Below are 25829 nucleotides of genomic sequence, written 5' to 3'. Positions count from 1 at the left end.
TACACAGGATCATTTGCATCTAATATTTAAGTATTATTAGAATGTTCTCTCTAAAATATTAGCTACTTTTTTTTGAGATTCAATGCTAAAACAATGTGACATTAAATTTTGCAGATATGGTTGATATCTCAATTTCCTAAGTGTTCAGATATTTTACCCATGGGATATAGATACAACGATGACATTTTTATAACATTTTAGAGTTTACATGTTTTTACTTTGTCTCTTAGTCTCATTTGATAATAGCCCATTTGGCTAACACAGTTGAAATATACTTTTTATTTTTTTAATTACTAAATAATGGTATTACTGTATATGTCCTTTTTAAAAATTGAAGCGTTCTCTTTATTTGAGGAAAATATTTTTGAGAGAATTATTAAACCAACAGCTTATTCTGTGACCACTTAACAAGATTCTATAGTTTTTCATTCTTTTATAAATAAGTTCAGATCTTACAAAAATAAACCACATTAGGTAAAATGGATATTAAGAAAACCTACTTTAATTCTTTTCATTCTTCTTTTTAATTTCCTTGTGCTACTGGCTAAAAACTTTTATATTTGACTTATTTGATTTAATTTTGGTATGATCATTCTTAAGCCAGCTGTATATAGGACACTTAAGTAATGCTCTTTATTTAAAGACAACAAAAACAATTTTTTTGAGTACAATAGCACATTTAAACATGGAATAGAATAATTCAGGATTTATACTGTACATAATTTTTACTCCTTTTACTTCATTGATAATTGACTAAATGTCAGTTTTGTCATTTTAAAAAATATATGGAAGTACCATTACATTCTAATCTTAAATCAAATTAAGAATGAAAAACTATTGTTACTATGAATATATATTCATTAACTGTGCTGTCTTTTCAACTTGCTGCTGAATCAGCCTGCATTGACATTCTTTGCTTCTCTGTGTCTTGTCTATCTTTACTGTTTCCATTAGATCCTCCTACTACTACCACCCTTCAGCCTACAGTTCAGTGGCATCCCTCAACTGCTGACATCGAAGATTTAACAAAAGAAGTTAAAAAATTGCCCTTTCCATTGTCAACTTTGGCAACAATTAAGGATGACACAATTGGCACAATCATTGCTAGTGTAGTGGGTGGGGCTCTCTTCGTAATACTTGTAAGTGTTTTGGCTGGAATATTCTGCTATAGGAGAAGACGGACGTTTCGTGGAGATTATTTTGCCAAGAACTACATTCCACCATCAGATATGCAAAAAGAATCTCAAATAGATGTCCTTCAACAAGATGAGCTTGATTCTTACCCAGACAGTGTAAAAAAAGAAAACAAAAATCCAGTGAACAACCTAATACGGAAAGACTATTTAGAAGAGCCTGAAAAAACCCAGTGGAACAATGTAGAAAATCTCAGTAGATTTGAAAGACCAATGGATTATTATGAAGATCTAAAAATGGGAATGAAGTTCGTCAATGATGAACATTATGACGAAAATGAAGATGACTTAGTTTCACATGTAGATGGTTCCGTAATTTCCAGGAGGGAGTGGTATGTTTAGCAACCACTAAATGTGACTTAACTATGTACAATGTTTCATTCATACTAGTTGATCATTTTCAAATTGTTCATACTTTTTCTTGAGGAAGAATAAGCTTTTACACCTTGATTTTCAAGCTTACTTTTTATATTCTAATTTGACAGATGAAAATGTAAAATCTGGGTTCAATGTATCTGAGCTGCTTTACAATTTTTTTCAATGCTGTACTACTGTCTCAAGATTTAAATTTTAATGCAGAGTACTTTATTGATCTGAGGCATACAGGTAAGAAGAAATGTCAACATTAAATGTATGACTTTTTTGGTACAAATATTAAAAAAAAAAAAAAGGAAACTATCTTGGCATTGTGTATTAAATGTTTACCTAAGACTATAATCTCAATTACAATGTTTGTTAAACATACCTCTCAAACTTTATCACCACTAAATGATACTACATCAAAATTGACTAACTCAAGAAATGTTTATATATATTTTTTAGTATACAAAAAGTATTCAGTCTAATGAAACACCTTTCCTTTTCAAACATTATTTTCTAAGTTTCTCTACAAATGGAATCTTTACCTCTGCATTTTAATGAGCCTTGCCATAATTACTGTAGAGTGGCTTTTCAAATATATTTCTTTGCACTAAAACTGTGGTAGTAAACTCAGTGACCATGTGTGGAAGAGCATAATTAGCTGCTCAATATTTTTGGCCAGAATACATGCAAGAGTAATAAAAACATGCCTTTTAAACATCATAATGATTACAATGTTTTTCATCTCTGGAGGTCACTTCTTATATAGTCATGTGAACATGGATTTTGGTACAGTAAGTGGTAGTTTTGTTTTGATGCTTTATGTCCTAAATATAAGAATAATAATAATACGGTACTCAGTTAAGTATAGAGCAGAGAGGGCATTTTGTTATATGGGTAAACATGGGCAAACTAGCATTGGAATGCCAATTTTAGAAATGAGATGTTTCAGCCAAGAATCTATACAAATAATTTTCTAGACCATTTTGTTTTAGTCATTTAATATTGATATTTTTCAAACGGGTAAATATACAGAAAAAAAAATTAGATAAACTTGGGAACTTGAGATTTAACAAGAAAAATCTGAATTATAAAACCAATCACTAATGCTAATAGATATTGTCAAACCATCCTCTTTATCCTCCTAAATGTATGTATATGTTTCAAGATTTTTGTTTTTCCAATTAAAACTGGAAACATCATGAGATTTTTGTTTTGTTTTTGTTACATAATTCATTAAGTATATTTTTTTCAGAAATGTATCTTGAAAAAACGATGTTATATAAATCTTCAAATGTGGATTTTCTTTTTGAGGTAATTAAATTGCTTCTACTGTGGAGTCCTATAAAATTGTAATAATGACAACTGTTTTGAAGCCCAAAGGATATGTTTTTTTTTTTTCTGTTGATGATTCATTTAAAAAAGGACTGTATAGAATTGCCTTAGGTGTTTGCCAGGGAATTGAAATGGAAGTAAGTAGGAGAATCATAAATTAAATAAATTATTTTGTTAATAAAAAAGCAAAGTAGGTACTTTTTTTTTTACCTTCAACTCTCCCCCTTCTGATCCTTGTTAAATCTAAAAAAATTATAAGACAAAGCTGTAACATGTTCATAGACCTTTACAAGTAGTTAAGGCTTTATTATAAATGATTATAACCTAGTTTCTTTTATTTTAACTATCAATATTTTCTGAAAATTAGAAACTTATTTTCCCAAACACTTCGTATAAGGCTGTAATATGAATTAAGGATATCAATGGTATCTTGTTAAAAATATTTGATTTTAAATATAACCACTGATATACAAATATTAAGTATCTTTGGAAGAAAAACTTTCTTGACTTTGGGATTGAAGTGACTTTTATGTGTGTGTGTATATATATATGTATATCCCTGGCCGGTTTGGCACAGTGGTTAGAGCGTCGGCCCGGAGACCAGAGAGTCCCGGGTTTGGTCCCTGCTAAGGGCATGTACCTCGGTTGCAGTTTGTCCTCGGCCCAAATTGGGGTTGTATGGGCGGCAACCAATGGATGTGTCTCTCTCACATCGATGTTTCTCTCTCTCTCTTTCCCCACTCTATCTGAAGATAAATGCAAAAGTGTCCTCGGGTGAGGATTAAAAAAAAGAAAAAATATATGTAAGTATTGCAATGATATGGCCACGAGAAAGATGAATCTACGTTTTCTTACCATGGATGATGTAAATTTGTGGCTTTTTAAAAACAAATTTCATCTTTAGAACAATAATTTGCAATGCTATATGAATATGAGCATTTATATTTATGATATTGTATTAGTCTCAACTTGAGTATAATCTGAAGGGAATTAGAAATGTATTTCAAGAACTATATTTCAGAAATAAAAATAATCTACTTAGTGATTATTAATTTCCTTTATACTGTGGCCATTGTGCAGTTAGGGATTTTTTTTTTCTTTTGTTTTTGGCTGAAGAGGATGCATGGAAAACTGCAAATGAGTATTTGATATATTTCTGTATCCTTAATCTAAACTACTTGGCAAACTAAAAGATTTCAAATTTTTAAGAATCTGATACTAGTGCTTAAGACTTTCTGAAGCACTGCACTGTTTATTAGAGTTTTGTGTATGTTTACACAGAGACTTGTTTATAAACATGAATAGTTATAGGAAATCAACAATTGTGTTAATTTTTGAATATCAGTGATGCTCACAGCTAAGATATATATGAAAATTCTCAGACAAGTTGAAAGAATAGTATTTTGACCATGTTTATATTTATTTCTTTCATGTTCTTTGAACTGGTTTTTTATTTTTGTATTTAGGTTTTTCTTTCACACTAGTTAAACTATTTGTATAATGCAATGGAGATTAATGTAACTCTTATTTTTTCTGTCAATCTTAATTAAAATACATAGAAACTTCAGTAGGCAAGGAGTTAGCTTTAAAACTGATGTTTAAGAAGTGTTTTGTAATTTAGTATTTTACCATGTGCCTAAAAGGTTTCTATTTGATAAGTCTAATATTAAAGAAACCATTAAGGTTTTTCAGTAGTAAGTCCTACTTATTCTAAATTGTTTCTAACAGCCATATAGTGAAAAGTTTTATAAAAATAACATTGGCTAAATGTTTAACATAAGGACTGTAGGAAGTACAATGTATAAGTACAGAAATTGAGAAGAATGTAGCCATTTTATATGTGAAAACATCTGATTTGAGTTTGATTTTGCTTTTAGTAGATACTGCTAAAACAAGGTATATGAACAAATAAGACATTGTTATATGTAGAAGTAATCAATGTAAAATAGAACAAAGGAAGAACCCCTATTGAATTTTAAATTCTAAGATAGGAATGATTTATCGATCAAATTATTTTTCCTGTTTGCTTATTAATTAGAAATGTATCATCTATAAAAAGCTTTCTGAAATTTTTTTTATATTGGGTTTGGATTGAATTTTAATTAGTACTAGTATTTTTTTTTTATTCCAAGTTACTTATCAGGTGTTAGCCCCAATAGCTATACAATAAATTAAAGTTTGTTTTTTTTTAAAATTCTTTAGAGGCATATTTCTATAACAAGCCTTCTTTGTCCTTATTATGATATTTGCTGGCGTGTGTCTGTGTGTGTAACGTAGTTTTTTAATGATGTTTTGTGGAATTTAGAAATCAAATTATTTTCTTTTCAAATAAGTCTATCAGGTTAAGGATACAGTTAAAGTTCAGGGAGTGTCCAAGTTGGAATGTTTGCCATTATATACTTTGTTTTTAATTAATCATTTAATTCCTATCTCATGTATACATCATGAATACGTTTTCTATCACTAATTATCTTTACTCTCTAGCCCTAGCAATTTTTAAATGTTTTTGCTGTGACTTTGCATAATTCAAATTTTATACATTGACTTTCAATTTAGAATTAACATATTTAATAAGATATTTTAAAGTTGGCATTTAGTGTTTTTTACTTATTGCTTATGAGCTACTTTGGTTTTAAACACCCTTGTTGCTAATTGTTATCACCTCCCTTTTTCTGTCTCACTTATAAAATTATAATTATTTTTCTAAACTTTAAGTTTAATTTCAGAGCAAGCAGCAATTCCTAATTTCAGTAACATTTTGAATGGATTAAATTTGGTTTCCCTCTGATTATACCAATAAAAATTCATGCATGAAAGAACCTTTAAAATAGTATACACAGTATACAGTGTTTAAAAATACTTTGTTTTCTTCCAGTAAGTTGTACTTTTTTTTTTTCCACTGAGTAGTGATAAATTTCCATGATGAGCTTGAAACCAAACATAGTTTACAAAAACTTTTACTGTATAAACCCTTGGGGGTTCTTTTTTTTAAATATTTTTATTGATTTTTAGAGAGGAAGGGAGAGAAGGAAAGGGAAGCATTGATGTGGGAGTGGAACACTGATAGGCTGGCCGCCTCCTGTGCCCTACCAGCGATGGAGCCTGCAACTGGGCATGTGCCCTGGCTGGGGGTTGAACCAGCAACACTTTGTTGCACAGGATGCCCAACCAACTGAGCCACACCGGCCAGGGCCTTTCTTGAACCTTTGTCATAGATACGTTTATTTCAATTTAGATGGCTAAAAGTTGATTTAATTTTGAGATGTCTTATTTTACTTGCCTTTGTTAATAACTGCTGTTTTTGCTGACTGGGTGCTATGGATGAAGCATAGTGAAAAGTGACTTGAATAGAATAACTTCAGAATATAAATAATTCTCAAAATGAGATTAATTCTCGCTTATATGCAGAGTGTTTCTGTATAGATATACCTAATTTCACAGTCTCAGTTATGAAAATTATCTCATGGGAAACCAATCCTGAAGGGATGGTTTGATTTAACAGTTAAAGGTAATGATGTAGAGTCCTTGGCCTCCTTTAAAAATATAAAATAAAATTATTATGGAGATTTATAAAAGTAGGACAGAATAATGAAGTGAACCTTCATGTACCACCTGCTACAATTATTACCAATTCATGGTTAGTCTTGTTTCATTCAAACTCCTACATAATCCCTCCTGCCATTATCTCATCTGTAAATGTATCAGCATATAGCTCTAAAAAATAAAGAACATTAGGAAGAAGTAACTAAAGATTCATTATTATGCCAGAAAATTTATATCAAGTATCCAGTGAGCATTCAAATTTCTAATCACATACTTTTTTAGTTTTAATTTGTATGTGCCTATGATCCATACATTGTGATTAGGTGTAATGTCTTTGAATGATTAGGTGTAATGGGTTCGAATGCCAGTTGCCCTAGTCCCTCATTTTTTTCTTGCAATTTATTTGTCCTATAGTTTCCTAGTTTGGATTGTGCTAATTGCACCTCTGTATTTTCTGGATAATTGACAGTGAGTTCTAGAGCCTTGATATGATTGTTTAATTGGGGAGAAAAGATTATCTTAAATGGTAGTATGTTCTTCCATATGATAGGCATATAATACCTGCTTTTTTTCTATTAGATCTACTAACAAGGAATCTACTTAATGTCCAAGTTTGTTAATTTCTCTCACTATGCAATGTACTTTGATGTCTGAGTACTTATGTCCATGCTGCTCCCTTTACCTGAAATTCCCTTTCCACCCTGGGAAACCAGTCCATATGCAAGGTCCAGTTCAAACTATAGCTTTATGGAATTCCTTTCCCCTTTAGAATTAATAATTGCTGCCATATTCTTTTATGTGAACTTTTATCTACTTAAGTGTAACTTCTCACATTTTATTTATTTATTTTCCTTTATTGATTTGAGAGAGAAGAAATAAGAGGAGAGAGAGATAGAAACATCGATGAGGGAGAACATCAACTGGCCACCTCCTGCATGCCCCCCACAACCTGGGCATGTGTCCTGACCAGGAATTGAACTGGTGACCTCTTGGTGCATGGGTTGATGCTCAACCACTGAGCCACACCGGCCGGACACATTTTATTTTAGTTTTTATCCATCTTCTTTATTTTTTTTTTCTTCTTCTTTTTTTTTATATGAATTTTTATTTATTTTTTTGTTACAGATATTTTACCCTTTTACCCCATTGGCACCCCCCACCCCACCCCACCTCCGCCCTGTCCCCGGCTTAGTTGTCCATGTCCATTGGTCATGCATACATGCATATAAGTTCTGTGGTTTATCTCTTCCCACCACCCCACCCCCACATCCCCTCTTCTGAGGGATGTCAGTCTGTGCCCTACTTCCATGTGTCTGGGTCTACTGTATTCCTCAGACTGTTATGTTCATTATATTCCATATATAAGTGAGATCATGTGGTATTTGTCTTTTTCTGCTTGGCTTCTTTCACTTAGGATAATACTTTCCAGGTCCCTCCATGTCGTCTCAAAGGATAAGAGATCTTTCTTTCTTACCGCTGCGTAGTACTCCATTGTGTATATGTACCACAGCTTTTTTATCCATTCATCTACTGGTGGACACTTGGGCTGTTTCCAGATCTTAGCTATTGTAAATAGTGCTGCTATGAACATGGGGGTACATATATCCTTCCTGATTGGTGTTTCAGGCTTCTTAGGGTATATTCCCAGCAGTGGGATCACTGGGTCAAATGGAAGTTCAATTTTTAATTTTTTGAGGTAGCACCATATTGTTTTCCATAGCGGCTGCACCAGTCTGCATTCCCACCAGCAGTGTATTAGAGTTCCCTTTTCTCCACACCCTCGCCAACACTTGTTGTTTGATGATTTGTTGATGGCGGCCATTCTGACAGGTGTGAGGTGATACCTCATTGTTGTTTTAATTTGCATCTCTCTGATGATTAGTGATGTTGAGCATTTCTTCATATGTCTTTTGGCCATTTGTATGTCCTGTTTGGAGAGGTGTCTATTCAGCTCCTCTGCCCATTTTTTAATTGGGTTCTTTGTCTTCCTTTTGTTGAGTTGTATGAGCACTCTCTATATATTGGAGATTAACCCCTTATCTGATACATCATTGGCAATGATGTTCTCCCATACAGTGGGTTGCCTTTCCATTTTGATGATTGTGTCTTTTGCTGTGCAGAAGCTTTTTAGTTTGATGTAGTCCCATGTGTTCATTTTCTCCTTTATTTCTGTTGCCTTAGGTGATGTATCAGTGAAAATTCGGCTGTGTATGATGTCCGACATTTTGTTGCCTACATTTTCTTCTAGAATTTTTATGGATTCACGGGTCACATTTAAGTCTTTTATCCATTTTGAGTTTATTTTGGTATATGGTGTAAGTTGATGGTCTAGTTTCATTTTTTTGCATGTAGCTGTCCAATTTTCCCAACACCATTTATTAAAGAGGCTGTCTTTACGCCACTGTATGCTCTTGCCACCTTTGTCAAATATTAATTGAGCGTATTGCCTTGGGTCCATTTCTGGGTTTTCATTTCTGTTCTATATGCCTGTTCTTGTGCCAGTACCAGGCTGTTTTGATTACTGTTGCTTTGTAGTATAATCTTATATCTGGTATTGTGATCCCACCTACTTTGTTCTTCTTTTTCAAGATTGCTGTGGCTATTCGGGGTCTTTTTTGGTTCCATATGAACTTTTGAAGTATTTGTTCTAGTTCTATGAAGTATGTCGTTGGTATTTTGATGGGGATTGCATTGAATCTATAGATTGCTTTGGGTAGTATGGACATTTTAATGATGTTAATTCTTCCAATCCATGAACAGGGTATGTGCTTCCACTTTTTTATATCTTCCTCTATTTCTTTTTCAATGACCTGTAGTTTTCTTCATATAGGTCCTTTACTTCTTTGGTTAAGTTTATTCCTAGGTATTGTAATTTTTTTGGCGCGATGGTAAATGGGATTGTTTTTTCAGTTTCTCTTTCTGTGTGTTCATCATTGGTGTACAAGAATGCCGTCGATTTCTTGACGTTAATTTTGTATCCTGCTACTTTGCCAAATTCATTTATTAAGTCTAATAGATTTTTGATGGAGTCTTTAGGGTTTTCTATGTACAATATCATGTCATCTGCAAATAATGACAGTTTCACTTCCTCCTTTCCAATTTGGATCCCTTTTATTTTTTCTTCATGTCTGATTGCTGTGGCTAAGACTTCCAGTACAATGTTAAATAAGAGTGGCGAAAGTGGACATCCCTGTCTTGTTCCTGTTCTTAATGGAAATGTTTTTAGTTTCTGTCCATTGAGTATGATGTTGGCTGTAGGTCTTTCATATATGACCTTTATTATGTCGAGATATGATCCCTATCCATCTTCTTTAAATCAGTGGTTTTCAGTACTCTTTTCTGTACCTATTGATTACAAATTATATATGTGCTACTATAGACGTTTGCTCTATGCATTATAAAAATACTCAAAAATGGAAGTTTTGCCCAGCCGGTGTGGTTCAGTGGTTGAGCATTGACCCATACACTAAGAGGTTGCTGGTTCAATTCCTCATCAGGGCACATGACCAGGTTGTGGGCTCAACCCCTGTGGGGGGCATACAGGAGTTGGCCAGTCCATGTTCTCTCTCATCAGTGTTTTTGTCTGTCTCTTCTTCTCCCTTCCTCTCTCTCTAAAAATCAATAAAGAAAAAAAAATTTTTAATAGAAGTTTTATCATTTGATGGAATATTTTAAAAATAATTGTTTCACTAAAGCAGAAATATTTGGGGAGACTGTGTCCTTCATATTAAAGTCAACTTTTTTTCTCACTAAAATATTTTAATTGTTGTAAAAAATAATGTTTAAAAATAACCCTGCATGAATGTGCTTCATTTTTTTTATTTAATCTTGATTTTATACTTTTTGATTCAATGATTTAAAGATGTGAATTCAGGTTCAATATATTTTGATACTTGTTTTTCAGGTGTGATAACTAAAATGCTACCTTTTAAAAACAAGTAGATTCAAATGGATGGGAGTATATTGTTGGGGACCTCAAGAGTTTAATTGCAAACTAATATTTAGAGCTTGTCTTCATGTTCAAAATGTTTGGTTTTTCAATGTCTTGCTAATCACAATAAACTCACCCCTCACATTAGATATGATTTCAGCATAGTATGGGTTTAGTGTGAGGTTTATTGAGAGTGAACCTAAAATGTTATTTGGTCTCTTAATGTATTTGACTTTTTTTTTTTTTTGGTTGACTCATCTCATCTGATTAGATTGCCATGGTTTTACTTCATAATGTAACTGATAAAGTTTGTGTATTAAGAGTAACATTTGCATTGACAGTTTTTGTTTTTTGTTGTTATTTGTGCCTCTATTATTGGGTTCTCTTCATTCTGCCAGTTCTTTGGAGAAATGATATTCATGGGGAATAAATGTGTATTAATATATAGCATGGATTAGCAATGATACCCTCACTTGCTCCATGATTCAGATGGTCACTTGTCACACAGGTCACCCGTGTCATCCCTCCTTTACCTTTTTGACTGTTAGTTAACTCCACATAGGTTTGTTCATTCTGCTGAGCTCTCATACGTCACAATTGATCACATGATGCTGACTGTGCTAAGGGGTAACAGCCAAGTAAGGGTGTAACAACCTACTTGATTTCATTCTGGAACTTTCCCGCTCCACACTTCACATAAGACATTATGAATCCCTGTGTGGCTCGTGAACACCTCACACATGGACCAATCGGAACTACCAGTGCCCATCGTACACACTAGTACAGAATTTATTTTTATCAAATGCCTTCTCCTTTATTTATTTATTTTTTAGATATGTGATCATCTCTTTTTATACTTAATTGGAAAATATATTAATGGATTCTGTGTCTTCACTTTGGGGATTTTGCTCCCTATTGTGACACTCATCCTTGCATTCTTAGCACTTAGCATAAGACCTGACACAGATTACTATAGGTAATTTGTTGAATTAGTGGCTGAGGAGCCTGACCTGACCCAAATTGAGTATTAAAAACTAGTAAGATAAATATTTGAATGGATATAAAGACTTAGATGGCATATTGAAAAGATAAGCATTACAAGAGGCTAATGGAAAATAAAGATGGGGTTATTTATACAGAAAAAAATGGCAATGCAGTGATATGTATTATGGGAGCAAATAAAAGGTGGCAAGATAAGTTTGTACAGTTTGTGAATCATATCACTGAAGTTTTGGTGAAGGGAATCGAGGGAAAAAAGCAAAACTTAAATGTTTCACTTAATTGTTAGGGCTGGGTATTTTTGTAAGTTTGAATGGGGACTTTTAAATGATTTTAGCAAATTGCTGCAAACAAGTATTTTATTATATAGAATGGTATTTAATTCTTAAAGATTTTGTCATGTCTCAGTCTCAGATATGAATAAGGTATATGTGTGAATAACTTTCACATATCTTTTATTTGTAATAAAGACAAACTTAAGTGTATTATTTATAATGAATGTATTTTTTCAAAAAATAATGAAAGTATTTCTAATATTTTTTTCAGTGTGACTTGTAACTGATTTTCTAACATTTTCCTCATAAAACACATGAATTATATCTTTAATTGTGGGCAGTATACTTTTGTTGTTTTGGGGAATGCTATTTTTCTGTTTTTAGAATTGAGTTCCCAATGTATGTTGATATAGCTGCTGTGATGACAGGAAGCTGTTCTTTTAAGAGGTAACATGCACCAGTCCTTTAATGCTAAATATTTTAACACGTCGTCCTTCTGTTTTCTGGCTGCTTATAAGCACAGACTCAGATTTAGTAGATCAGCTCCTTGGGTGATGGTAATGTTACTTCATGTCATTTACCTAATGTTTTCAAAGGCTACATTTTTATACACTTAAAAAAAATTTTTTTCCCATTGTAGTCATTTTTGTTGAAATAATGGAGTCTATATAGATTATGTAGTCACGGATGTTGGGGAGGCAGTGCTGGGACTAAATTCTAAATTTTCACCAAAATTCTTTTACTTCAATGCAAAAAATTGTATCTTTTCCTTTACATTTTATACTAATGTTCATCATCTGTTAGTGTCCTTAAATATATTGTTTTTTTACTCAGTAGAAAATAAAAAAATGGAAATATGAAATATACTCCATATAAGTATTGAACAAATTACCTATATAGAGTAGATTATCTAATTGGTAAAGAGATCACTTTTATTCTAGTTTCTCAGTTCAGTACTTTCTGGACTGCCATGATACTCAGAAGAAGTGTGCAAACAAGAGAGGATAAATATGAATAAAGAGAAAATGGAGCAGGTGAAATAAATATGCCCAAATTAAGATAGAAGAAAGTGTCATAGTATACACACTGTCAACTTTCAGTTAAGGAATCCAAAAGCTAGAAAATGTAAGACTAATGGGACAGAATTGGGTAAATAAACCATAGTTTAAATGTTTAGAAAATTGTATCTAGACTTTAGAATTACTTTGAGATATTAAAAATAGTATATATTTGAGTCTGGAATTACTTTAGGATATTTAAAGTCTGGCCCTGGCCAGTTTTTCTCAGTGGTTCGGGTGTCGGCCTGCAGACCAGAGAATTACTTTGAGATATTAAAAATAGTATATATTTGAGTCTGGAATTACTTTAGGATATTTAAAGTCTGGCCCTGGCCAGTTTTTCTCAGTGGTTCGGGTGTCGGCCTGCAGACCAGAGAGTCCTGGGTTTGGTTCCCACTGAGGACATGTACCCTGATTGCAGTTTGTCCCCAGCCCTGGTTAGGGTTATATGGGTGGCAACCAATCGATATGTCTCTCACACATCAATGTTTCTTTCTGTCTCTCTTCCTCCCTCTCTCCCACTGTATCTGAAGATAAATACAAAAATGTCCTTGGGTGAGGATTAAAAAAAAAGAAAAAGTCTGATTAAATTTTAGTACTGACAAAGCACTACCAAATTTAATATGGCTAAGACTGAATGAAAGACTGTCTTGGAGAAGATGTGAGGTTTGATGAATTTATAATCTGTACATTGAGAATCTTAATTTGGACTAATATTAAAAGAATAACGAGTTTTAGAAAAATAATTTCAGAAGTATTACTGTAAATATAGTATTAACTTTGCCATTATTATCAAAACAATACTCATTTAAATTCTGTACACTTGGACAGAAATCATAGGGCTGCTTTATCCCTTAGCAAAAGCAAAATTTTCATTAAAGGAGATCCTTTGAATAACTAGTGTGGAATAGATAACAAGCATATCTGACACATTGAGATTTTTTATTTGTGCTAGTGCCAGAGCATATGATGTTGGTCAAATAAGATTGATCATGTAACCTTAATAGGTTTCAATTGGCCTACTTTTTTTTTTTTAAATCTTTATTGTTGAATGTAGAATGTATTACAGATGTTCCTCATTTTTCCCCCATTGGCCCCCTCCTCCCCATTCCCGCCCCCCTCCCATCTTTTCCCACACTATTGTCTGTGTCCATTGGTTATGCATATAAGTTATTTGGTTTATTTCTTCCCAGCCCCCAACCCCTTTCCCTTTGAGGTTTGTCAGTATAGCAATGAATTTGTACTTCTTAATTCCTTCACCTTTTTCACCCATTCCCCCAACTCCCCTCCCATCTGGCAACCAACAAAATGTTCTCTGTATCTATGAGAATGTTTCTGTTCTACCTGTTCATTTTGTTTGTAGATTCCATTGTCAGTAGATATGTATTCATTGCCATTTTGTTTGTTCATGTATTTTATGTTTTTCTTCAAAAAGACCCTTCATCATTTCATATAATAACGGTTTGGTGGTGATGAACTTCTTTAACTTTTTCTTGTCTGGGAAATTATATGTCCATCGATTCTAAATGACAGCTTTGCAGGATAGAATAATCTTGGTTGTAGGTTCTTGCTTTTCATCACTCTGAATATTTCTTGCCACTCCCTCTGGCCTGCAAAGTTTCTTTTGAAAAATCAGCTGATAGCCTTATGGGAACTCCCTTGTAGGTAGCTAACTGCTTTTCTCTTGCTGCTTTTAAGATTCTCTCTTTATCTTGAACCTTTTGCATTTTGATAATGATGTGTCTTGCTTTGGGCCTCTTGGGGTTCATCTTGTTTGGGACTCTCTGTGCTTCCTGGACTTGTATATCTGTTTCCTTCGCCAAGTTAGGGGAGTTTTCTGCCATTATCGTTTCAAACAGGTTTCCAATTTCTTGTTCTCTCTCTTCTCCTTCTGGCACCCCCAAGATGTGAATGTTGGCACGCTTGAAGTTGTCCCAGAGGCTCGTTACACTATCCTAATTTTTTTGGATTCTTTTTTCTTTTTGCTGTTCTGATTGGGCGTTTTTTGCTTCCTTATATTCCAAATCAGTGGTTTGCTTCTTGGATTTACGTACTCTACTATTGAATCTGTGTATCCATTGGCCTACTTTTAAAGACTAAATACAAACCTATAATTTCCTGGTGGGAAAAATGATAGTATAGAATAGAAGATTACCCTTAAGTTATCCAAAATCTCTCACATTTACAAGAACAGTAATATTTGACTGTCTTAGGTTTCAAATATTTCTCTCATCTAGCACATATTCAAATGGATATAATATGTAGTAGAGAAATGAGCAACAAAAGGAAGATAAACCAGGCAGGTAGTAGAAAATGAGGGTAACATCCTGAATGATTGAGCCGGTTATATTGTTTAAAATAATTGTATACTTTCCTGGTTGATGTGGCTCACTGGTTGAGCATCAACCCATACACCAAGAAGTCGCTGGTTCGATTCCCGGTCAGGGCACATGCCCAGGTTGTGGGCCCAATCTCCAGTGGAGAGCATGCAGGAAGCAGCCAGTTGATGTTCTCTCCCATTGATATTTCTATCCTTTCTTCCTCTCAAATCAATTAAAAAAAAAACCCTTTTTTAAAATAAAATAATTGTACACTTAACTATTAGATTCTATTCAGAGTTTAAAACATTATTGAAATGGGTTACTTGGCACTCACTGGTATAAGATTTTTAGTCTATAATGAAGTTAATAATAAAATGACCCATTAATAAACCCAGGATTTTTTTTTTAGTTTGCTAAAGAAGTTTTTATAATTGGAAAGAAAGCATTATTTTTAGGAATCTGAAGCACCACTTCACTCATTTCAATTTAAAATGTTGGAAAATATTTCTAAATATTTATTTATATGGACTACTGCAATGGTAAGTAGGTGACACACATGTCAAAACTGAGTGTTTTAATTCCATTTAAATTTGCCACATTTGGACCCCAACAGTAATTGCAGTTATTTAAGAATATATGTGAATGTCAGTTTGAAAACTAAGAGCTCTTCATTGCCAAATAGGGGACCCAGGAAGAGCATCTGCGTTAGATGTAAAAAAGTATTCTCTCCCAATAAAGGCTTAAGGGTGGAAGTTTTGATCCTACCCCAACCAAGCTTTATTTTATTCCGTGTTCTGTACTACTCATTGACTGAATTAATTTGGGCCAAATATTTAACTTTAGAACTTGAGTTTTCATTTATAGAATTTTTTAAATATCTTTCTTATTGGTTAGAGAAATAAAATATGTATATTCAAGTTACTTTGTAACAAAATTTAGTTACTAGATTTAATGTGGCTAAAATTGTCAAAATACTACTCATTAAGGATGGTTTATCATATTCATAATACTTATTTTTAAATTACATAGTTATAATAATTTTTGTAATTTTTTAATTTGGAAGTTAATAAAATAGGGTGACTTAATTTTTAAGAATTATGTGAAATTCTAACCCCTAAATACTATGTTTTAAAAATCTTAATAAGTTTGTGATGAAGGCTGGGAAATACAAATTGGTATTCAGAAATGATATAGTGCTATCTCCTATAGCCAGGAGATAGGGATGAATTTTCAATTAATTTTGTAATAGAGAGACTATCTTAAGTGCATAAGATAAATTAATAATAGTATACTTCTATTTTAAAAACTTTTAAGGTTTACAATGTGACTTTTTGACTATTTTAAGTACATATGCGATTTTTGTTGTTGTTTTGCCCCTTTCAGTTTTTGGTTTCTTTAATAGAATATATTCTATGTTAAATAGAATAAGAATGGTAAAGATCTATATTGTTGGTTAACTCTATTAAAGAATGCTGCTTTTTTGTTTGTTTTATCACCTTTTACAGTCAGAACTTAAAATTTTTATTCTTTTCTCTATCTTCTTTACTCCCCTAGATATTCTTTGCCCATAGAGAATAGGTTCACTTGTTGATATTCTTTTTATAACTTGAGAAAAGCAAAGCTGGAGTGCTAAGGTGACATCTTAAAAGCAAGAAGAATGTTAGTATAATGCTACAAAATCAGTGGATCAAGTTTGGGTTCCTCTAAACTTGCTGTTGGATGACATACTTCAATCACATAGTCCTTGCACACTGTAGAAATTGGGATATGCAAATTCAAGAACTTTATCAAATTGTTTGAAAAGCCTCTTTCTTGTTACCTTACAGATGTTCCAATTAAGCAGACCTCTTCCATAGCCATAGCTGGAGCTGTCATTGGAGCTGTCCTCGCCCTTCTCATCATTGCTGTCTTTGTGACTGTGCTGCTGACTCCTCGAAAAAAGAGACCATCCTATCTTGACAAAGTGTAAGTAACTTTTTTTTGCCTGTGTTCAACTATGAATATTCAGTATGTGTCAGTCTTTATGTCTATATTTGTAGCTACTCATATATAAAGTGACAAGGATAAAAGTAAAGGTTCTCTTAGATCTTTGATGACCATGGTTTCATCAGAATGTCTCAAATTACATCTTGGTAAATAAACTGTCAAGGGGCTGCTGGAGCAAATACATTAGACATCTTTTTTACCTACACTACATTGGACACTTTTTCAAATGGTAACGTAATGAGACTCTGTGTTGTCCTGCCTTCTGAATAAAAATGTAGGTCTTAATGAAGTAGTTGAAAAGACAGATATAACAATATCTTAGAAGTTTAATTCATTCTTCAGATTGTGTATGCCTGTCTTATGTATAGATATGACTTAACTTTCAACTGACAAGAGTTATTAAATACATCAAATTTTAAACTTTTTATTCTTACATGGCTGGTGTGGCTCAGTGGTTGAGCGTCGATGCATGCACCAAGAGGTCACTGGTTCCATTCCTGGTCAGGGCACATGCCCAAGTTGTAGGCTCAATCCCCAGTGAGAGAGCAGCAGGAAGCAGCTAGTCTATGTTCTCTCTCATCGATGTTTCTATTCTTTCTCCCTCTCCCTTCCTCTCTCTCTAAAATCAATAAAGAAAAAAAAATTTAAAAGAAAGAAAGTTTTTATTCTTAAAGAATGTTGGGTTTGGTGAATTATAAAATGGGCATCTTTTTTATTTACAGAAAAAACAGTGTTTTTTGGCCTAATCATTGAGAAAGAATTATAAAGCAGGAGTTGCACTTTGCTGTAGAATCAAAAGACTAATGTTGCAATTTATGTAACTCCATCAGCAGCTTTGTTGCTTCATCTGTGAAATGTGAATTATACTGTCCTACTTACCTCACATGGTTATGATGAGAGCAGAATCAGATAATGTTGTTTATGGACTCTAAAGTTTTATACAAATGGCATTATTTCTTATGTAGTTATTATAGTTTTTATATTAGGACAAAGGCTGGCTCTTGGAGAATGTATTTTCTCTGTTTTTATAAATGCTTTTTATGTGTGTGTAGACTGGCAGTTATAGCACTGATCTTTCTGCATTGAAGACACCTGGGAGTTAGTCTCAGCTTTATCATGATCAAATTAGTGGCATGACCATGAACAAGTCACATGATCTCCATAAGCCTCAGTTTTCTCACCTAAATGACCAATGGCACTTTGGAGCAATAAGGTTGCTGAGATTTTTATTAGATGAGAAGAAGTAATTAATTTAAATAAAAGGACTGTAAAGTACTCTTTCAGTGCAATATCTGTAAGTCAAATTCTTTAATATTTCAAGAGTGACTAGCATGTGGTTAATTTCCTCTTAGTTCCCAAATTATTGGGATTTTCTATAATTTCAAAAACATAATTTACTACTAAACTAGTAAATCCATGTAACCATTTTATTTATTCTTTGAATTCTGTTCATTTAAAATACTATTTCATGCCCTCATTGAGAAGTTTATTAGACCACAGAGAATTTGGCCTCTATAGTTTTCATTCTTTTTATCCTTTAATATAGGTAACATTTTTATTTGATGTATTAATCATGAGTACTCAATATCACTTACCTGTGATCTTCAAGAGTGTGAGAATATATAAAAATTATTTTTTAAAGTACAGAGAACTACAAGATATATTCATTTTTGTTATAATTTAACAGTGCTTAAAATGCATAATATTATTGGTACTTTTTTAAAAAATAGATTAGGTCATTTTGGCACAAAAAATAAATAAAAAGGCATTCTCTACGGTTGTAATGGTTCCTTTGTTTATTTCAGGTTGCAAGATATATAATGGTCTGTAGATTCAAAAATTAATTTGTGTGGTGACTATGCTAAGAGTGGCCACAGGCTTTTGAAAATTAGTTTTGGAAGCATTTCTAAATAGAACCTAAACTTTTTTTCATTATCATTTTAAAGTATAGTCTTAAATCATTTTTATGACACATAGTGGTTCTCAACCTGTGGATCATGACACCTTAGGGGGTTGAAGGACTCTTTCACAGAGGTTGCCTGAGACAGAACAGTAGCAAAATTACAGTTATGAAGTAGCAACGATAATAATTTTATGGTTGGGGGTCACCACAACATGAGGAACTGTATTAAAGGGTTGCGGCAGTAGGAGGGTTGAGAACCACTGCTTTAGAGGAAAGTGCCTTCCATTACACACATTTTACTATCTGCAGGCACGTCTAGATGCAAAAATGTGCAAGCATAAGTAAATTGGTCATGTACTATATTATTTGCTTAGTAATAATTTGAAAAATGCTTCTGTTTAAGTTTTTTTTACAAAATACATCTATTAGATTGTCTTAAGCATTGGAACCTTTAAAACTAGTTTGTTTTTCATCTATGATAGAGTAGTGAAAATATAAGAGCTAAATTAAATGTGATGTACACTAATATATAAATGTCAGTATGAGGAATTATTCTCAAAAATTAAAAGAATCTTGATTGTTTTTTTCTTTCTCTTTTTTATTTTTGCTAAATGTGGTAGTCACATTTTTAAAACCTTTTTAATGCAGGATTGACCTTCCACCCACACATAAGCCGCCTCCTGTGTATGAAGAACAATCCCCCCCTTTGCCTCAGAAAGACCTTCTATGTCAGGTAAGTGTTCATGATTACACTTAAAATGAAATAAAATAAAAAATACTAAGCAATGCATATCATTTCTTTCAAAATATTAGTCATGCTGTATTAAATATTGCATAGTAATATGTAATCATTTCTCTGAAAACTTTAGGTGGCCAAATTTTGTCTACAAATTGGTGAGAAAAATAAGCAGTGGCCACTGTAGCTAAGAGAAATCAAAACTGTGTTAACAGTACAGATTTTTACTAAAATGGTAGCTGAAGACACTGTTATATAGTTTTATTGACATAGAGATTTATTATAAAATATGCATTTTTATATAATAAGGTGAAAAAATTGAATGTCTTCGGGAGGGTATGATAAAGAGCTTTTTCTACTTGGAGTATGTATTTTATTTATATTTCAATATATTCAAGGTCTGAATTTTAACTTTTCTTTATTTAGCAACAACAGGTTTATAATCCAATTTGAAAGCCTGGGTATGAATATTGTACCCCGTATTAACATTTATGATAACATTTTTCTTTTAGAATCAATTTACAGTAATTCAAGTGAACGTATTGATTCAGTGCTTCTATCTCAAGTTCTATCCCTAGATTAATATGCTTTACTTGGGAAAGTTTAAACCATCAGAATATTTGAATACTTTTTTTCTGAGCTTTAGTTATTTTTGTTTTTAATTTTGTTTTTTGTCTATCACCCATGCAACCTATTAGGGCTCTAACCCTATATTGGAGTTTTATTACCTGTGGGAATGTTCTATAATAGTTTATTCCTAAAATATACCCTGTATCTTCAACTTGAATAAGACAAATTATTTGCCCACCAATTAGTTAATTTAATTTGTTGGAAAAACTCCAAAGGAATATATATATTTATTAAGATATTTTCAGTTTCTATTTCTTTGTGGACCTTGTAGTCAGTGTCCTGCCCAAGCCTGGGGCAGGAGGGAGCATTCCCTGGCAGCTTTGTCATCTCACACAAGTTGGGTTTCGTGGGGTTAAGACTTGCCATCTTTTCTGACCTCCTGTTTTCACATAAAGAATGTAGCCTCACATTTCTTTTGGCAAATAAATGAACTTAACAAATAGGTGTAATGTTAATACAGTTTTTAACTAGAGCTGCTAACTGCTACAAAAGGATAGCTGTCTTCCTCTCTCCACAGATCTAGCAATTAACCAGAGGATTTCTAGATTCAGTGTTGGGAATGTTTTTAGAATGTTGTTAGTAATTTTGTAGGACAATTCTAATGGCATATATTTTTATTCTTGTCTCTAAAATCAATTGATTATATAACTTACTGTTAATTAATATTTTCAAATTAAATATTTATAAAAGCTTATGAATTGGGAAAAAATTACTTGGCTTAGATCACGTATTCTGGGTTTTAGTTTAAAAAAATATGATTGCTATGTATGTAGGTAGGCACTGCTAAATAAAGACAAAGGAAGATTTTTCTTGAAAAATTTGAGTTGGCTGTGGTACAAACTGCAATTAGTACCTTGAAGTCAGAGAAGACTTTTTGGATGGATTGATTTTGGAGGTAGGAGTTTTTGAAGCGTGTGATAAAATTAGTTGTTGATTAGAGTAATTTCACTTGTAGTAAACTGGATAATCAAAAGCATAAACCTGGGTGAAAATGAAGAGTTCTGTGGAAAAGTAATGGGAATTTTAGAAAGAAAATTGATGGGCGAGCACCTGCAATGGATAGCAACATTGGGCTTTGGGAATCAGAGACGCTACAGTAAATCGTGACTTTGTCCTCATCTATAAAATTAAGCAGGTGAAAAGCATGATTGTTTGATTTCATCTTCTGGCTGTTAAACTGATTCTATAAAATATTGCTAATGGTAGGCTAGTTGCTTTCATTTTGCTTAGGGAAGTCAGAACTTGAGTTGGAGATTAAATAACTCTTAATTCTATAAAACTTTTAAGAGTAATTTAGGCTAAACTCATTATCCATCAGTAAGACAATTTATGATTCATGCATTATAATGTCATATGTTAATTATATGTCTGTGTTTTAATTAATGTTGTGATATCAAATGTAAATTATATAGAACTGTTTTCTGGATACCAGGAAATCTATATGTAAGTGTGTAATTACTATCTAATTAGTTTCAAGCCATGATAGTATGTTGTAATAATAAATGTCTTCTAATGTTCCACTTCACTGGATAACATGTCAACTTCAAACTAACTCCTACCTGAAGTTGTTAGCCCTTAGCCCTCACAGCGAGGCCTAGTGAGCTAGTAAGCCAGGCCATGCTCCCAAATGTCACCGTGACTCACTTGTTCTATCCATCAGTGTTCTTTCTGCCATGGAAACAGCAGGAAACAGTTTCTCGACACCACATTTATCTACCCTGCTTAACCATTGCTTTGGTGGTACTAGTGCCAAAACTCATCCCTGAGAATATTCCTTCTAAGTATAAGTTAGGCAGGGGAATGAGGTATTATGAAGAGGCAATTTCCTTGAGTGGGAACTGTTACTGTACTCTGAGATGATGCATGGAGGCACGCATAACTGTGAGGGAAATAAAAAGGAATGTCTTGCATGTAGTCAAAAAGTAATTAAGAAATATCACCAGCTTGTTAGGTTCTTAGATGATAAGCCTACGAAGTGAGATTTCATTTAGGAAGCAGATATGAACTCATGACATTAGAATGTATTTTTTATTTTATTATGTTTTATTTTCTTAACATTATATATTTAATACATTGGAATATTCTTGGTACCCAAAAAATCAAATACTTGGTACCAAAAAAATCAAATACTACGGAAATGTATTAACTGAAAAATTTCTCCCCTTTTTTAAATCCTTACCTGAGGACATTTTTCCATTTTTTGTTCAGATAGAGCAGGAGGGAGAGAGAGATACATCGACATGAAAGGGACACATCGAGTGGCTGCCTCCCACAAGACCCAAAAAGGGCCAGGGCCGGGGACAAACTGCAACCTAGTTAAGTGCCCTTACCAAGAACCAAACCCGGGTCTCTCTGGACCGCAGGCTGACACTCTAACCGCTGAGCCAAACTGGCCAGGGCGAAAGTTCTCTTTTATTTATCCATCCCCAACCTTCCTAATGCCGCGACCCAATACAGTTCCTCATGTTGTGGTGACCCCCAACCATAAAATTATTTTCGTTGCTACTTCATAACTGTAATTTTGCTACTGTTATGTCTTAGGCGACCCCTGTGAAGGGGTCGTTTGGCCCCCAAAGGGGTCGTGACCCACAGGTTGAGAATTGCTGCCCAAATAGATGATTACCTTCCTGAGAGATCACCATTGTGATCTCAGACTTTTACTACGAGTTTACTTTCTTGTGCACATCATTCAAATTTAAATCTACAAATATTTTTTAAAAACACAAATGTAATCATAGGATACATATTGTTCTAGAACTTGTTTTTTCTCCTGTATTACAGACCAGTCTTTTTCAAAGTAGTCAATGTTGCCACCTTTATCAAAATCCTTTGGGTTATTAAAAATGAAGATTTTTTAATACAGTTTCAGGTTTACTGAATCTGAATCTCTGGGTTGGAGGCAGTGCGTATTTTACGTAGCTCACCAGATAAATTTTAATGCACAGTCAAGATTGAGAAATGTTGCTGTCCCTGTATTTATTTTAATGGCTGAAATAGTATTCCATCATGTTGACATACCACAGATTACCTAAGTATTTCCCTTGGTTATTTCCAGTTTTTTTCTATAATTATAATTGTTGCTTTAAGGGTACTTTTATGTACTTAATTTAAAGTATATACACATGTGTATTATGCACATGTATTCATAAAGTATATGCAAAGAAATATAATTATTGTGGGTTTTTTTTGTTGTTGTTTTGTTTTGTTTTTACATTTAAGTAGGTGCCATATTGCTGGCTAAACTAGCTGTATCAATTTATATTCCCATAAATAGTATAGTGGTCCCCCTTTATGCATGGTTTCACTTTCTATGGTTTCTGTTACCCATGGTAAGCACAGTGCAAAAATATTTAATTCCAGAAATAAACAGTTGATAAGTTTTAAATTGTGTGTAGTTCTGAGTAGCATGATGAAATCTCATACCACCCTGCTTCACCCCACCTGGGACGTGAATTATTCCTTTGTCCAGTGTATCCACGTGGTATCACTGCGCTTGTGTTCAGCTAACTCTTATTTTACTTAATAGTGGCCCCAAAGCTATTCACATTACAATATATTATTAGAATTCAAATTTATTATTAGTTATTGTTGTTAATATCTTAATGTGCCTAATTTGTAAATTAAACTTTATCATAGGTATGCATGTATAGGAAAAAAATATAGCATATATAGGGTACGGTACTACCTGTGGTTTCAAGCATTCACTTGCTACAAATAACAAGCGATCTTTTTTATTCCTTATTATTGTGCTTTCCTCATTTTATTTTTTATTTTTTTTGCAATGATTAGAACCTCTAGCAGAATGTTAAATGCTGACAGTTTTAGGGGGCTTTATTTTATTGAGCTTTAAATCCAGCATGAAATATTGGATAAATTTTTTTGTATTAAAATTTGAACAACACTGGATAATGCTATTTTTTTAGCTTTGTATTGGAAGAGTTTTATACTCAGATGTGAAAAAAATAATTCCCAAACCAACTAAAATGATTCAAGGAACATTTTCAGGAAAAAATATCTAGTGAATACAGTTTAGTTTCTAATATGGGAGAATCTAGATGTAAATGTAAATCTTTTAGAATACTCTGTGTTTTAGCCTAAAATAGCATTTATTCTTGGGAAGTCAAGACTAGTAGATTCCTTGATATAGATACTGTTACTTGACTCGAGTGATTTCAGTCAAGCCAGCAATATTATAGGGAATATCACACTTGAAATTATTGTGGGAATGTTGGCCCATGACATTATTAAAAGCTTTATAATCTCTTGAGCTATCATAAGATTTTTTTTTCCACCTTAATGTTCACATTTGCAGAAGAAATGATCTGTCTGATGAATTTTGGTAAATTTTTATTTTTCAACAACCTTAATGTTTTATGGGCATTATTTCTGGTATTGGAATACACAAATTAATTTTTGTGGTTTAAAACTTGTAATAGATGTAAATACGTGTGTATTAACATTCGGTGTGATGAAAGGGGATATATGTGCAAAGTACTTGAAAAACTGAATTCAGTGAACAAGCTGCCCTTTTTGTGAAACACCATTTTTACTGCAAAGAATGACTAAAACTCTATGGTCATCCAGCCTCGAACATTTTGCAAACATGTTTCTCAAAAATCAATGACGTAAACCTATCATTCAAGGGAAACAACTGACAGTATTTGTTGCCAGTGAAAAAATTTCAATTCTAAGTAAAAATTATAATTTTTGTAAAACTTGTATCTGTCAGCATGAGATTGATATTGGTGGAGAAATTAATAAATATGAGTTTTTAATATTGAATAATGAAAAGTACCAAGATTTTAAAGATATGTATAACTTATTGTACCAATAATTTCCAAATGAACAATCCATGCTATTACAAAATCATGCATAGGTAAACTATCCATTCAAAGTACAAGATAGATGTAAAGATTTTCAAATAACAGACTATGAAAAATTTATTGATATGTTTTCAGATAGCAACTAACCTTAAGAAACTACCACTTGTTGAATTTTGGTATAGTATTAAGAGAATCTTCCCAAATATCTGAAAATACTATTGAAATACTCCTTTGTTTTCCAGCTATGTATCTGTGTGAGACCATTTTTTCTTCATAGATTTCAACCAATTCACATTTTGCTCAGATATTAAAAAGATTTGGAAATGTAAATAAGAAAGTAATAATAAAAGGCCATTCTTCTCACTAACCTGTGTTTTAGAAAACGTTATTTTTTCATTCCAAAGATCCTATTTATGTTAATATACTATGGGTCAATTACTCATTAAATAAAGTTAATACAACTTTAAATTTTTCTTAATGTTAATGTTTAATGATAAATATAGGTAGCAATTACCCTATAAACAAAAGTGCTTTGAGTCCTCAAAATTTAAAAGCATAAAGTGGCTCAGAATTTAAGGACATCTGCTGTAGACCGTAAACAGTGCTTCTTGGCACATTGCAGATCTCTAATAAAAATTTTGAATGACTAAGTGAAATGACTTAGTCTATGATCTGTGAATATTTCTACAGTGTTTATTCTAGAATATTCCTGTCCCAGATACTATGTTTCAGTATA

At 32.8% G+C, this 25829-nt stretch overlaps 1 protein-coding gene across 2 annotated transcripts in view; it reads left to right on the top strand.

The window, feature by feature from the left end:
- The window catches only part of NECTIN3 (nectin cell adhesion molecule 3), a 115302-nt gene that overhangs the window by 52699 nt on the left and 36774 nt on the right, over positions 1-25829 (top strand). The window contains exons 6-7 of one of the 2 annotated variants that reach the window (XM_036243006.1): positions 16842-16980; positions 19553-19637. In XM_036243006.1, coding sequence (XP_036098899.1) covers positions 16842-16980; positions 19553-19637 — 224 coding nt within the window. Of the gene's footprint in view, positions 1-954; positions 2277-16841; positions 16981-19552; positions 19638-25829 lie in introns of those variants that run through there. The other variant, XM_036243005.1, reaches the window with a different exon arrangement.

Source organism: Molossus molossus, unplaced genomic scaffold (genome assembly GCF_014108415.1).
Source record: "Molossus molossus isolate mMolMol1 unplaced genomic scaffold, mMolMol1.p scaffold_m16_p_5, whole genome shotgun sequence".
Classification (NCBI taxonomy): Eukaryota; Metazoa; Chordata; class Mammalia; order Chiroptera; family Molossidae; genus Molossus; species Molossus molossus.
The sequence above is the reverse complement of the archived record's forward strand: the minus strand, read 5'-3'. Positions and strand labels throughout refer to the sequence as shown.